At 32.3% G+C, this 13,884-nt stretch overlaps 1 protein-coding gene across 1 annotated transcript in view; it reads right to left on the bottom strand.

Moving 5' to 3' along the window:
• LOC129222600 (golgin subfamily A member 2-like) overlaps positions 1-13,884 on the bottom strand; it is a gene marked incomplete at its 5' end in the record, with an annotated part of 44,207 nt that overhangs the window by 15,016 nt on the left and 15,307 nt on the right. The window contains 8 exon segments of the mRNA XM_054857115.1: positions 724-942; positions 2,441-2,532; positions 4,340-4,427; positions 4,517-4,624; positions 8,141-8,302; positions 8,846-8,906; positions 8,982-9,040; positions 11,188-11,294. Of these exon segments, the coding sequence (XP_054713090.1) occupies positions 724-942; positions 2,441-2,532; positions 4,340-4,427; positions 4,517-4,624; positions 8,141-8,302; positions 8,846-8,906; positions 8,982-9,040; positions 11,188-11,294 (896 nt within the window).

The following is a 13,884-nucleotide window of genomic DNA, read 5'->3' as shown; positions in this document are numbered from 1 at the left end:
AAGTTATAGTTCATATTAGAGCTAACATAAAAAGCTCTTTTTGTTGTACACATTATTATACAACATTTAGTTTCTATTACAGAACGGTCATTTTGACCGTTTCCGGATGTTAGTAACGGATTCGGTGAGGATTCCAACTTCTCGAAATGAAGACACAGTTCTTGATAAAAACACAGGAGCTTTATTTACACTATGTACAGTAGAAATCGTTAACAATTGCTAAATTAATCATCAGCAATTAAGCAAATATCACTCAACACCGTAAACTCAACGGTTACACACGTATTTACTTCCAAATACGAAAACAACACAGTGAAATGCCTCGCTATAAACAGAGCAAATACGCTCTCAGTTTGAAATTTCAATCGAAACTCTACTTTTTATCACGCAGGACGCCTTTATAAACATCGAAGAAGCTTCCACAACATTCTTTCTGCTTCCCGAAATGCGTAGACCGTTATCAAATTTTATCAATGAAGGAAAAGGAAATAGGGGGTCGTATACTTTAGCGGAATGAAAAGGGGTTGTATATTCATTACGGGAAACTATTTACAGGTTACGTTACTACAATAATTACTATTTACAGAATTTGTAATATTTACTATAACGGAGTATAGGCTGTCCTAGCGTTAAATGAAAAAATCAGTTTTTCTGAATTAATAAAAATTATGATTTTTTTTACATCCTGCTACACAGGCTCTTAATCCAAACACAACAACTCACCATCTCCACGAAGCCACTCTGGAGCTCCTCTAGTTGCTTTTTGAGCTCCCTGTTCTGTGCCATGGCTCTGCTGGCAGCCACCTTGTCACTCTGCATGGTCTCTACCAGGCGACCCTGGTCCACCTGATCCTCTTTCAGGCGGGCAACAAGGACTTCCAGTTCGGCAATCCTCTCTTCTCGTTCCAGGGCTCGCTTCTCCAGGTTGCTGTTGACGGAGGTCTAAAACATATCCAAGCGAATTCATTGGATGGTAGCAAATTATTCCATCTTTCCAAGCTAATCAGCACACATACATATTTATACACAAACAAAGTTCATACACAAAATTGAAAATCCTTTCAAGGACTTTAAGGATAAAATGAGCTTTTACAAGGACTAGTCGGGACTATTTGAAAGCGTGAACTTTTTGACAATAATTTAAGTGCTGATTTGGTTTCAGTTCGTATAAAAGTTTCAGGATTAGACAAAACCTTTCACATCACTCTATAAAAGCTTAAAAACAGGGTGTCAGCGATTTAAATCAGTGACTTTAGTTATGATTTAAATCAAATTCAAAAATTCACTTGTTCTGCTTTTTCCTTAGTCAGTGTAACCTTCCTTCTTCACATTGATTTTGTCCAGAGGTTTTTATCCTCGCTTGGCCATATTCATCTGCAGAAATTCTCTCCCTTTACTCAACATGAAATCTCTCTCCTTACTCAACGTAAACTTTTTTTTGGCAAAGTAATACTTGAAATATAATGATTTTGTAATTTTTAAAAATATCAATTTAAAGCTTACTTAAACAATGGGTATAGTATTAAAAAATTATATACTAATGTAGAACAATCATTAATTCCCAATTTTCAAAAGTAAGTTCAACACTCATTTCAAAATTTCGGGCGATGGAACTTTCAGAAACATACAATTGCATACTTTCTCATTGCTTACTTGCTTTAAATGAGCAAAGATTTTTGCATCTTTAATGTCCATAAAAGTTTGGTATCTAATAACCTTTTTTGTCATACACAAGAGCGACACTATTTGAAGCTGCATATAATGATGCTGATTGCTGTGGCCAACTGTTTAATAAAGATAAATTAAATAAAAAAATATATATATACCATTAAAATAAGGAATACAATAAACAGATTTATGGTAGTTCGTGTTAAAATAGCCTTCAACTTTAAAAATAGTTGAAAAATTTACAAGATGTAAAAGGACTGAAACTTCAAACATGGCATGTGATTTTGGGCAAGCACAAGCTTGATGTTGGTAAGTTTGTAAAATTAAGATTTAAATTAAACTAATTATGAACTATAAAATTTGAAATAAGTGGAAGTCTTAAATAATCTATTCCTTCAATACACTAAATTTAGCAAAGATGTTATTAAAAAAAAATCAAAATAATTGGATTTTTTGAGTATGAAAATAAAATAGGAGAAACACCACAAAAAATCGATGGCAAAAAAATCTTGACAAGCGTTTTAAATTTAAATTTTTTGAAAATAAACCACAAAATTCAAGGATTAAAGATACATTTTTCAAAGTTTCCTAGCACAAAATGAAAGTTTATTGCTCATTTCTGCATTTGTTCATCAAGCAGTTTGCATATCCCTGTATACTTCAATGTGCATGAGTTTTTTTTTCCAAACAATAATCAAAAGTATACAATTATTTTTGCCCCCATTGATATCAATAAAATAATGTAATAGACAGATAAGAAAACTATATTTACCAGATTTTCTAATTTGAAGCTGAGCTCTTCCTTTTGATTTTCTAAAATATTCAGTTGAACTTTGAATTCGGATGGATCTTCCACGGTGGAATCTGTTAAATACAAAAAACAGATGACCATCAAAACTATCTTACTACCAAATGCAAAGTGCACTCTCATGAGCAAGTTCTCCCAGAAATGTTTATTAGTGTTACCATGAAATAAATTGGTGTTTTGAACTTGACAATTTTCATTTGAAACATGTACAGCAAAACTTTGCTTAGAACCTACAGTAAGCTGTTATGATGGTCAAAATACAGAATCAGGGTTGTATTTCTTCCGGAAGTAATCAATTTCTTTCAATGGGGTGGAAGAAAAAACTGAAAAAACCCGGAAGCAATGGAAGGAACTACAAAAAACCAACAGAGAGCAAAACAGTTGTTAAAAGTTAAAACATATTCATTTAGCATAAATATATTTTATGAACTGTTACATCTACTGTAGAGTAGATGATATCAATATTAGAAATTTTATTTTTGAGAAAATAAACTACAGTAGAGTCTCGAAAATCCAAGTCTCATAAGTACCAGGTTGCGCTTAATTTGAGGTGGATTATTGAACTTATAATTTACATTTTTATTGATTAAAAACCTTCATTTGCATTAAAATCAGAAACTAAAAATCTTCCGCATCTGTAAAATTCCCTTAATTACATGCAATAAAGCAATAGAAACGTTCTGAAGAGATTGGTGTCAACAACACTTGCCAAATGGCACGAAATATTTGTCAACAACAAGATGTGAATGAAATGGATCATACATTACAGACTAACTTCTTTACTAATAATAAAGCTCAAAGTCTCTCTGTCTGGAGGATGTCTGGATCTCTGTGACGCTCATAGCACCTAGACCGTTCGGCCGATTTTCATGAAATTTGCACAAAGTTACTTTGTAGCACGGGGGTGTGCACCTCGAAGCGATTTTTCAAAAATTCGATTTTGTTCTTTTCTATTTCAATTTTAAGAACATTTTCCGGAGCAAAATTATCATAAGATAGATGAGTAAATTACAAAATTATCATGATATGGAATGGGAGAGCGAAAGAACATAGCCAATTGTCGAGAAATTCGTCATCCATTATTTGTAAATATACAGGCGAACAGAATGACCTTTTAATTTTCAACTATGGGCAAAGCCGTGCGGGTACCACTAGTAATACCTGAGTGGATTTGAAATTAACATTGATTTCCCACAATAAAGAACGAGCAATCTCTTTGGGAATATCCAATTGCAATGAAAAAGAAGGAAGTGTCCAACTTCCAACAACTTGGTACCTTACGAGATGTACTTTATACAAAATTTAAACCTTCTTCCACTAATCGTTTTGTGTTAGCGAGATTTGCACACATGCACAGAGGACATTAAGAGTAAGGACCTTGTCGAAATGGAGTCGGGGCTAGCTAAAATGCATTTTTTGGTTGCCTACAAATTTACATACAAATACGTACAGACATTGTGGGAAAAAATTGTCAACATTTCGTTCAAACGAAATTAAAATTTTAAGTTTTATTGAAATTTGAGTGATAAATTTTCTGTGAAGAGATTACTTTCTTTTTTTTGCACAAGGAAGTTAGTTAAAGGTGCATGTGCTTATGTCATCTGAATCGTGTAAAATTTTAATCACGAAGAATTCTTCGGATAATCTGAGTTTTCAAAAATACATGAGGATTGTTTGGAGACATAAATTTATCATCACCTATATTTTTACACATTTTTCAACTCTCACTGTGTAATTACTAATTCTAGTCAACTGATAAATTAAAATTCAAGTCTGGTTCAACTTCTTTTGGCTTAAGAAGTTTATTCAATCTATTTTTAAGAGTTCAAAATCAGGAAACAATTTAAAATTTCAAGTAACTACCTTGAATGTTCTTCTGAGACTCCAAACGTTCCAACAAACTATCTCTCTCCTTGGACATCATATCTTTCTCACTGGACAACTGCTTGATCTGACAACAGATAAAAAAGGACAATTAAAAAAAGGAAAAAAGAGGCAACAAACAAGAGCAGACAAATATCGAGAATGTGTAAAACTAACTTCATCTCGAAGCGAGGTCACTTGCTGACTTAGCTGCTGGATGTACTGCTGATACTGCTCGGACATCTGGTCTCGTTCGTTAATCAACTTATCGATTGATTCTTTGTGCTGCAAAGAAAATGCGGTAAAAATACATATTTCTGAAGGTATTCATCTAATTAATTTCAGTTTTATACAGTTTTACTTTGCTTTCCTGTTTGTTAACTGAACTCACAACAAACACATTATCACAAGAAGGTTAAAAAAATAATTAGAAACAAAAAGTAAATGCAAAATACAGTAGAAGACCGTTATAACGCCGACCTATATAACGCAATTCTCTATAAACCGCACAACTTTTCAGAAGTAAGCAATAGGTTTTGAAGTTTAAGAACTCTCTCTGTTTTGCTTTGCAAACATAAAAATTATTAGGCAAATTAAATTTTGGGACAGTTTTTCATCTTTCCATCTTAACTCAAAGCTTTTAAATTGAAAATGAGTACTCATAGTAAACAGAAAATACCTGATGGCTCTTGAAAATGCAGCTGTTATGCAAACGATGAAGCTAACAGAAGTGCAGGATAATGCACTTTCTTTTGATTGTGAAACATATTTATTTGTGAATGACTAATTGTAATATTGGTGCTTTAATACTCATTGCAGATAAAACTCATTCTGAAGTGCTAATATATAGACATATTCTGAATATTAGTTTCAAAATTTGTGAAATGACCTATATAACGCAAAAACCTGTATAACGCAAAAGCTCTGGCCCCAAGGTGTGCGTTATATTGGTCTTCCACTGTAATAGTATACAAGGCAGATTCCAAAACTAAGGTCTGTTATTCAGTAATTTACCACCCTATAGCCAGCAGGGTTGGCAAAAACCCGGGTTTTTTTAAAAAGCCCACGGACCCAGGGTTTTTTGGTTTTTTTTAAATAAAACCCAAAAAAACCCAACTAAAGCTGGGTTTTTTAAAAGAAATGTGGGTTTTTTTGTCTCTTTTTGGGGGAGAACGTGGGTACTTGTAGCATATTGTAGCGTAAGTATATGGACAAAGCACAAAAATTGTCTTGGGGTAAAAAAAGCTCAAAAATTCAGCGTTTTCTGAAGAAAAGTATAAAAGACAATGAAAACCAGGAATGGTGAAGTTTCAGACTTTTTAGTTTCCATGATTGTCAACAGTTAAGGCGAAGATACTACTCGAGTGATAAAATCTATTGTTTGTTAGTTCGTTTTTAATTACTACTTTTTTTTTTGAATTCTACTTTATTGTATTCCATTTTGTTATGCAAACCTACTGTAGAACCTCAAGTAGTTTAAATCCCTTTTTACTGAATTCCAGCTCAATCAAGACATTTCTTTGAATTTTATGTTGCCCGTTTTTCTATTTCTTTGTACAGAGTAAGAAATATTAAACTTTTTCGTAAGATAATGAAAATACTGTACATCCTATTCTGTTCGACCGTTTGTAAAACCTGTTAAGTTAATTTTTAAAAGATATTTCTTGTTTATTCGAGATTTGTGACATGTTGGTTTGCAGAAAATAATTCAAATGAAAGACTTTTAGCTAGAGTAGTTTTCTCTGTACAATCTACAAATATTGAGAAAATCAGACGTTACAGGACTTAGTCAAGATAATTTGAGTTATTTATTGACCAGTTAAAGAAAAAATTTAAATATATTTATTTAAAATCTTTGAAGTATTTTTTTAATGCCATTAAGAGTTAAGAAATACTATTAAAGTTCAATATTCATTTTCATGTCCATTGTCTGTGGTGAAGAACAAATAAAAAAGAAGTTTAAATTGTGAAAGTATTTAAATTGATTAATTTTTTTTTAAAACTTCTCAGAAAATTAAAAAAACCCAAAAGTGGGCAAAATAATGGGTTTTTTTAAATGGGCTTTTTCAAAAAAACCCATTGGGTCCAACCCAATTGGGTCCAATCCGGCCAACCCTATAGCCAGGGCTACGGCAGAAATATATGAAATACACTGCCAGCTCAGTCAATTCTAGCCGAGGACTGCAGTTTCGTGCTTATTAGCCCTCATCAGCCCGGCATAGGAGTGACTGAGCTGCAGGTGAAAGACTTCTTAAGGAAGCCAAGAGTGCCAAACAAACTGGTAGCCAATACAGAATTAGCACTGACCAGACAAGTGACCGAAGTTGGTTCATAAACCAAAATAAGCTTATGAGAAAAGACTTTTATTGACATATTTGCTGTTCAAATTTTGTTTATGCAATGCTGTTATAGCTTCTTTAACCCCTCTACACAAAATTCTGAAGTCAGGCCATTATTTACTGAATTAGTTTTATCGCGCATATTATAATTTTATTCCGTTCATTTAAAGGTATGCATTGCTTAAACAATTCATAGTCCCTGGATCAAGTATAAATTAAAACCTCTATAATTTGAAACCTGTCTTTCTTGGTTTTTTTTCTGTCCCCTCAGCATTCAAGATAGGCAAGTATTCAACTGTATATCCAATATTTATTTTGAAAATAGCGTAATAGATGATATTTTCAATGCTCGTTTTTGGAACTACGATATTGGTAGTTGAAAAATCATATTAATCATTTGTTTTTGATTATTATTCATTTCTAATTAAAAATTTCAATTATTAAGAATAACACGAAAATACTACAATTTATTTGTAAAATGATGAATGAATTTTTAAATATCCTGTAGGTTACTATCTTGATTTTCAGGAAGTCATTTGGACAGTGAAAGTACTTTTTTGAGATGTTTCACAGCATTTATTTCGATTAGTATTTTAAATAATTTTAGGAAATTCTGATAATTATCTGTACCATTATATCCTGTTATGTACATATATGAACAAAGGTTGTCTATATAGTGAGCCTTTAACAAAATTGACAGACAAGAAATTTTTTCTCCCTAAATAGTATTAAATAAATTGCATGTAAAGAGTATATTCAGTAAATTACCGCCATTAGCCAGGGCTAAAGCAGAAATACGTGAAATACACCGCCAGCTCAGTCATTTCCAGCCGAGGACTGCAGTTTCGTGCTTATTAGCACTCATCAGCCCGGCATAGGAAAGTGACTGAGCTGGAGATGGAAAACCTCTTAAGAAAGCCAAGAGTGCGAAACAAACTGGTAGCTAATATAGAATTAGCAGATCAGACTAGTGTCCGAAGCAATGGTTCGGATCAACTCGAAGATTGAACAAGAGGCAAGGTATATTCAGTAAATTACCGCCCATTACTGATTAAATATGTATTTCATAAATAATTAATAAATATTCATTAAAATAATTAATTAATATTCATTAATTATGTATTTCACGTATTTCTGCTTTAGCCCTGGCTAATGGGCAGTAATTTACTGATATTCTACTGAATATTCGGTTCAATCTTCGAGTTGAACCGAAACCATTGCTTCGGACACTCGTCTGGTCTGCTAATTCTATATTAGCTACCAGTTTGTTTCGCACTTTTGGCTTTCTTAAGAGGTTTTCCATCTCCAGCTCAGTCACTTTCCTATGCCGGGCTGATGAGTGCTAATAAGCACGAAACTGCAGTCCTCGGCTAGAAATGACTGAGCTGGCGGTGTATTTCACGTATGTCAAGAGTAGTTCACTAGAAAATCAAAACTGTAAATTTGCAAAAAAAAAACTTACTAAAGATATTCGCTTTTCTAATTCAATTTTTTGATGATAAATTTCTTCTAGTTGGGATGAACTTTCACCGCTTTCAGATGATTGTTTCAGTTTCACTTCAGCAGCGGCAAGCTTGGTTCTGCACTCGGACAGTTCTTTCTCCAGCTCGTTGAAGTCACTTATCTGTGGCAGCAACATTTTTAATTATTAACAGGTCAATATAATTTTAAACACATTTAAGGAGCAAAAACTAAATCATGTGATCTATACAAATTACAAGACCTGCAAAAGGGAATGCTTTTAGGGGGTTGAAATTGCAATTTTAAAAAATGTTGAACCATTCTTTTTTTTCTAAAAATACAGCGTAAAATGTCAAAAATCTAAATCCTTCACATGAAGTTTTAATAAACTCCTCGACAACTGCTAAGGAACAGATACATTTCATGAAGTAAGTAAATAGAATGTTTAAAGGAGTAAAACTAAATGCATATGTAATCAAGGTGGATATTTATATTTGCCATGCAAAATGGTATGGATTTCACCCCATGGGTAATCAGAATAAGTAAATTATAAATAGAGTTTGAGAATCTATTCAAAGTTTCCAATGGTTTAAAAAAAGGGTTCTTTATGCATGCTGTATTTAAAAATTATAGGAAGTGCAAACTTTTAGAATACAAATAGAATTAGTTAATAGAAAAAAATATCAAAATCAAACAGCATACGCACCCTTCTATTCAATTTTTCAGACAATTCGGCATTTGCAGATTTCAATTCTTCATTTGTTTTGCTAAAATATTGAAGGACATTAGAATATGCTCAAAATGTTTGAAAAAGAAAAAAAAAAGGAAAACTTTTAAATTACCTAAATTTATAATTGTCTAACTTTAGCCTTTCAATGTCTTTGGAAATTTCTTTATTAACCTGAAAAATAAACACGCAAAAGTCAGATTTACTCTCAAAATATTTTTAATTATTCAAATAACAATGTTCCCTGAAAATTTCTAAAGAAAAGAAAAAACAGCCCCACTCCCCAATTAGAGAAGAGAAAAAGATCTTTTATGAAGATGAACAATCTCACACATTTCAGAATCTTTAACAGTAAAATTAATTGAAATTTGTTTTAAAACATGCTTTGATTTTAAACACTTTCGCATTTATAATAATGAGTTAACAAATGAAATGTAAAAATTGCATCAAGTATGTTATTTTACATAAGTTTTAAGCATTAGAGTTAGTGACAATGAGTGTCTATGAGATAGAAAGCAGAAGTGCAAAATTTTTCCATTCCTAAGTACACTTAAAAATATTACTGATTAACACACAAAAATTGACGTAATCTGTTAATTTTTTTTGTTAATTAATTTAATCATGCATTACAAATGACTTCAGGATACAAAAGCTATTTTTTAAATAGTAGTCTCCATACTGCCGTCGGCAGGTAAATGGCAGTATCTGCAGAAACAAGTTTCCAAGACAGTTGAAGAAACGCATTTTAGATTCAATACTAACATTAGCGAAATGTTGAAACTAGGTGGTTTTTCACATGTTTTTTTCAGTGGAAACAGAATAAGTATTATATCAGCTTTATTGTACAAGTACGTCTGCTTGTACAATAAAGCTGACGTACAGCAGATGACAAAAATGGAAAAATTTGGAGTTAATGCCCTTTACCTGCTCATGGCAGCACAAGAGACTAAAATATGAACTTTAAAATTATTTACACTCAGGTACTTGATGTTTATCCCTCAAAGCATTAAGTGATTTACCTTGAGACATTACATAATTCCAAAAAGTATGCTTAAAATCTTGTGATATAATTATTTATCATCACCAGGAAAGTTATTTTTGTTTGAAAAGGGTTCTTCTCGAAAGATAGTGCAAGAAGAGGTTTTTTTTTTTTTGGTTAAAAAAACCAAAAAAACATTGACTGTGCATTTTTCAGAAGAGCCAATACCAGCCTTTCTTAAATGTCACAAGAATGCTATTCAATACTCTAACACTTATTACAGCACAATAAAAAATAACTGAAAATGTTATTTCTTCTAATTTGTAATGTGTGACTTAGCTCCTGTTTACCAGCCATGTAAATCTAAAAAAAGGCACTTGCCAAACTGCCTGTCTATAATATTTTTCAAACCAAGTAATTCCTTAAGCCAATCATGAGGGTTAGTTTTCAGGAAATCTGACAAACATGAAGTTTACATAAACTTCTTACAACAAGAGAAATTATGCTCAATAAAATTTTAACTAAATTATACATAATTGAAAACAAATGAATATTACTTGTTAATGTATATAAAAAACATATCTGTATCGCAAAGCCAGACTAACGTAAATCACATAATCGCTACTTTACAAGAGAGAGGAGAAACGCTTCTCTGGGGCATGCAAAGGATGGGACGCACGCTCTTTAAACACTGGTAAAAAATTATGAAGAGGTAAGGTAAAATAGCTGTCTCAATTTTCCATCTACACTCAATGGTTCTAAAAAAAAAACCTATTTAATGAATTGGGTGCTGATGCAGTTTTAAAATCGTCAGAACAACTTTGGCACAAAAATTTTCTATTCTGTAAAAATGTACCTTTTTTTAACAGCAGCTGCTATTTTCGCTTCCAGACATTTACCAAATTATGCATGCTTGAAATAAGCTTTCAAACATGCATTCACACAGTCTTGTGACAAAAAGTCACTTTTAAAAAAAGCAAAAGAGAAAGTATTGGATTGGAAGCAAAAAAAAAAAAAAATCAAGTAGTATGAGCAAGTTTTAAAATCGCAGTGTTAACAACGCATAGAAAAAAAAAGCAGAGAGACAATCAAAAATTCACAAAAGGGGAGGGGCCAGGATTTTGAAGGAACTATTTAAAATAAGCTTTAAGAGAATATAATTAAATTCAAACATCCCACAAATAATGGAAGCACTCAGTCAGGTATTAAGTTTTATCACAGTTGATACTTTGTAAATGACCACACTGTGAATGTAAAAGAATTATTGTACTTTTTATAGAAATTGTCATATGCAAAAATTACAAAGCAACACTTTTAACATGATCATTAATTTTAAAATTACTTTTTCTAGATGCTGATTAGAATTACTTAGACTATTTAATTCTCTATCAAGGTCCGACGTGCGCTGCCTGAGAGCACGGAGCCTGCCCTGTAGCTCTTCTACTTCTCCTAAAATAGAATTTGAAAACAATTTATAATAGAGCAGCAATAAATAGAAAAAAAGGAACATAAAACCCATTGCAACAGCAGGTACAGAACTAAAATTATGGAGTTAGCTGAAAACCTCAAAAAAATATCCAATCAACAAGGTTCAAATTTTTTCGATAAATATATACAGTCGAGTGGACACTCATTAGTTCAAACTCAAAAGTCCTCAGAAAAAAAATCAAATTATCTGATGCTGCATAATTTTACAGGTGTATCACTGAGGAAAAAAGTCTTTCTATGTACGAGGTCTGTCCAGAAAATACGTACAAATAAGTCGGGGTGGCGTATCATAGTGTTGTGAGGGTGCCACCAGGTGGCGCTGCAGTCAATCCGCTCAACGCTCAATTCGAGTCGGAGCACTCTGTATGTAAGTAATACAGGGTTCAAGCTGAGTTTAAAACTTCTTTAGCAAAAAAGCTAAAATTAGAAAAAAAAGTTTAGCAAAATGCTAAAACATCGACATTTAATGAAGCCCAAAAATTCATTTATTAGGAGGTCAGATTGCAAATAAAGACTCAGTACTGGCTGTTGAACTTAATAGTAATTGAAACATTTTCTGAACTAAGAATTGTAATATGATTAAGTTGAGTATCGCTGTTCTAGTTTAATAATCTCTCGGATCATGTTTCATGCATAGTTTTGTTTTTTTAAATTCTTTATTTCTGTACTTTTTTACTTGAGCAAGAGTGAAAATGCCTTGTTTTATTTTTGCAATTTAAATAGGTTTTTCGCATTTTGCGAAAAATGCGACCGTAGCGGAAACCCTGAAGTAATAGTGTGTGGCTGCTTGTTGAAACTCACCCTTTTTCACCTGCCGTCGACATGGACGTCTATCTGATTGAGAAACAGCGTATCAACATCAAGTTTCTTGCAAAGCTAGGCAAGAAAAGCCGTGAGATTTGAGTGTTTAAACAAAGTTTATGGTGATAATTCCCTGAAGGAACCAACCGTGACAAGTGGTTAAAAAGGATCAGGTCAGGCTAAAAAGACGTGAAAGGAGATCCTCGCCCAGGACATCCCTTGACATCGAGTTCAGATGACAGTGTTGAACGAGTACGGGCTTGTGTTCTTAAAGACCATAGATTGACAGTCAGAATGACAGTTGATGAGCTGTCAATCCCCAAAGCAATGGTCCACGAAAAACCTTGAAATGAAGAAATGTGCCCGCTCACACGTCACTCTTTGTGCATGAGTTTTTGGCCCAAAGCTTAATCACCGTGACAGACCACCCACCTTATTCACCCGTTTTAACTCCTTGTGACTTCTTCCTGTTCCCGAAATGCAAAATGGTGCTCTGGGAGTGGCGCTTGGGAGTTGTGGAAGCCATCAAGGCAGAAACGATACAACAACTGAACAGCATCACAACGTTGGAAGAGGAGCATCTTGTCTCAGGGCAGTACTTTGAAGGAGACAAAATTGTAATATACTTGAATTATTGTAAAATAAAGTTATTCAACTCTTATACATATTTTCCAGACAAACCTCGTATTAATTAGGTTACATTTGTAGAAATACATGATTTATGAAGCCATATGCAAAAAGTCTATTTTAAGCTACTTTTATGGCAGTAACTATTTAATAAGAGGTGTAGTATAAACAGAAATTTAATACAAATACATAATTCAAATCAAATTTAACATTAGGGGTGCCACAAATACTAGTACAATGCAAAAAAAAAAAAAAAAAAAAAAGAGCAAATTTGTTTCATTTTGGAAGTTGAAATAAATCAAACAATTATATCATGTTACACAAGCACATTTTACATTGAGTACACTTTAATAAGATAAATAAATACCTTTGTGCTGAATAGTAAAATAAGAAAAACAACGTTAAAAAAAGCACAAATTTGCCAATTATAGCAAATGCTGTAATTGGCAAATTTGTGCTTTTTTTAACGTTGTTTTTCTTACTTTACTTTAATAAGCTTTGTATTTTAATACCTTGTAATATTTTTTAACTTTGTAATATTTGGTAAAATTATACATTCACTTCATGACTAAAAGCGTTTGTTTTTGCCAAATATCTTTCTTTAACATTTCAAAGATGCAAAGACTGTTTCACCAAAAAAAAAAAAAAAAAAACCTTAAAGTATGATAGAATATGAAAATTTGGAAAGGTTTTGTAAATTCCATCCCATGTTCTTTTGAACACTAACATTCTGGATCTCATACAGAACTCTAGATTAGCGGTTCCCAACCTTTTTCATGTATTTTACAAAAATAAAAGCATGCTTCCTATGAATTTTGATTTTTTTCCCAATTTGGAATCTGGGGGAATTAAAAACATCAACACTTAAAACTGAAAATTCATTAACTTGGGTGATAAATTTGGAAATAAATCTTCAAGTTCAACCAAGGTATGATTAAGAAGCACATGAACTTTAATTTGTTTTCTTTTTAAATTTTGGTACCTTTTGTAAACTCTTTCACAATAGTTTCATATATGGGTCATTTTCCAGAAAACATAACTTTTGAAAGCAAATATTTTCCATTTTAAAACCCTTTATTTTCACTCTTACATGAAAGTGTTACTTACTAGAAGTAACTATAAA

The sequence above is a fragment of the Uloborus diversus genome, chromosome 5 (genome assembly GCF_026930045.1).
Source record: "Uloborus diversus isolate 005 chromosome 5, Udiv.v.3.1, whole genome shotgun sequence".
NCBI lineage: Eukaryota > Metazoa > Arthropoda > Arachnida > Araneae > Uloboridae > Uloborus > Uloborus diversus.
Note: the sequence above shows the minus strand (reverse complement) of the source record. Positions and strands in the feature narration are given on the sequence as shown.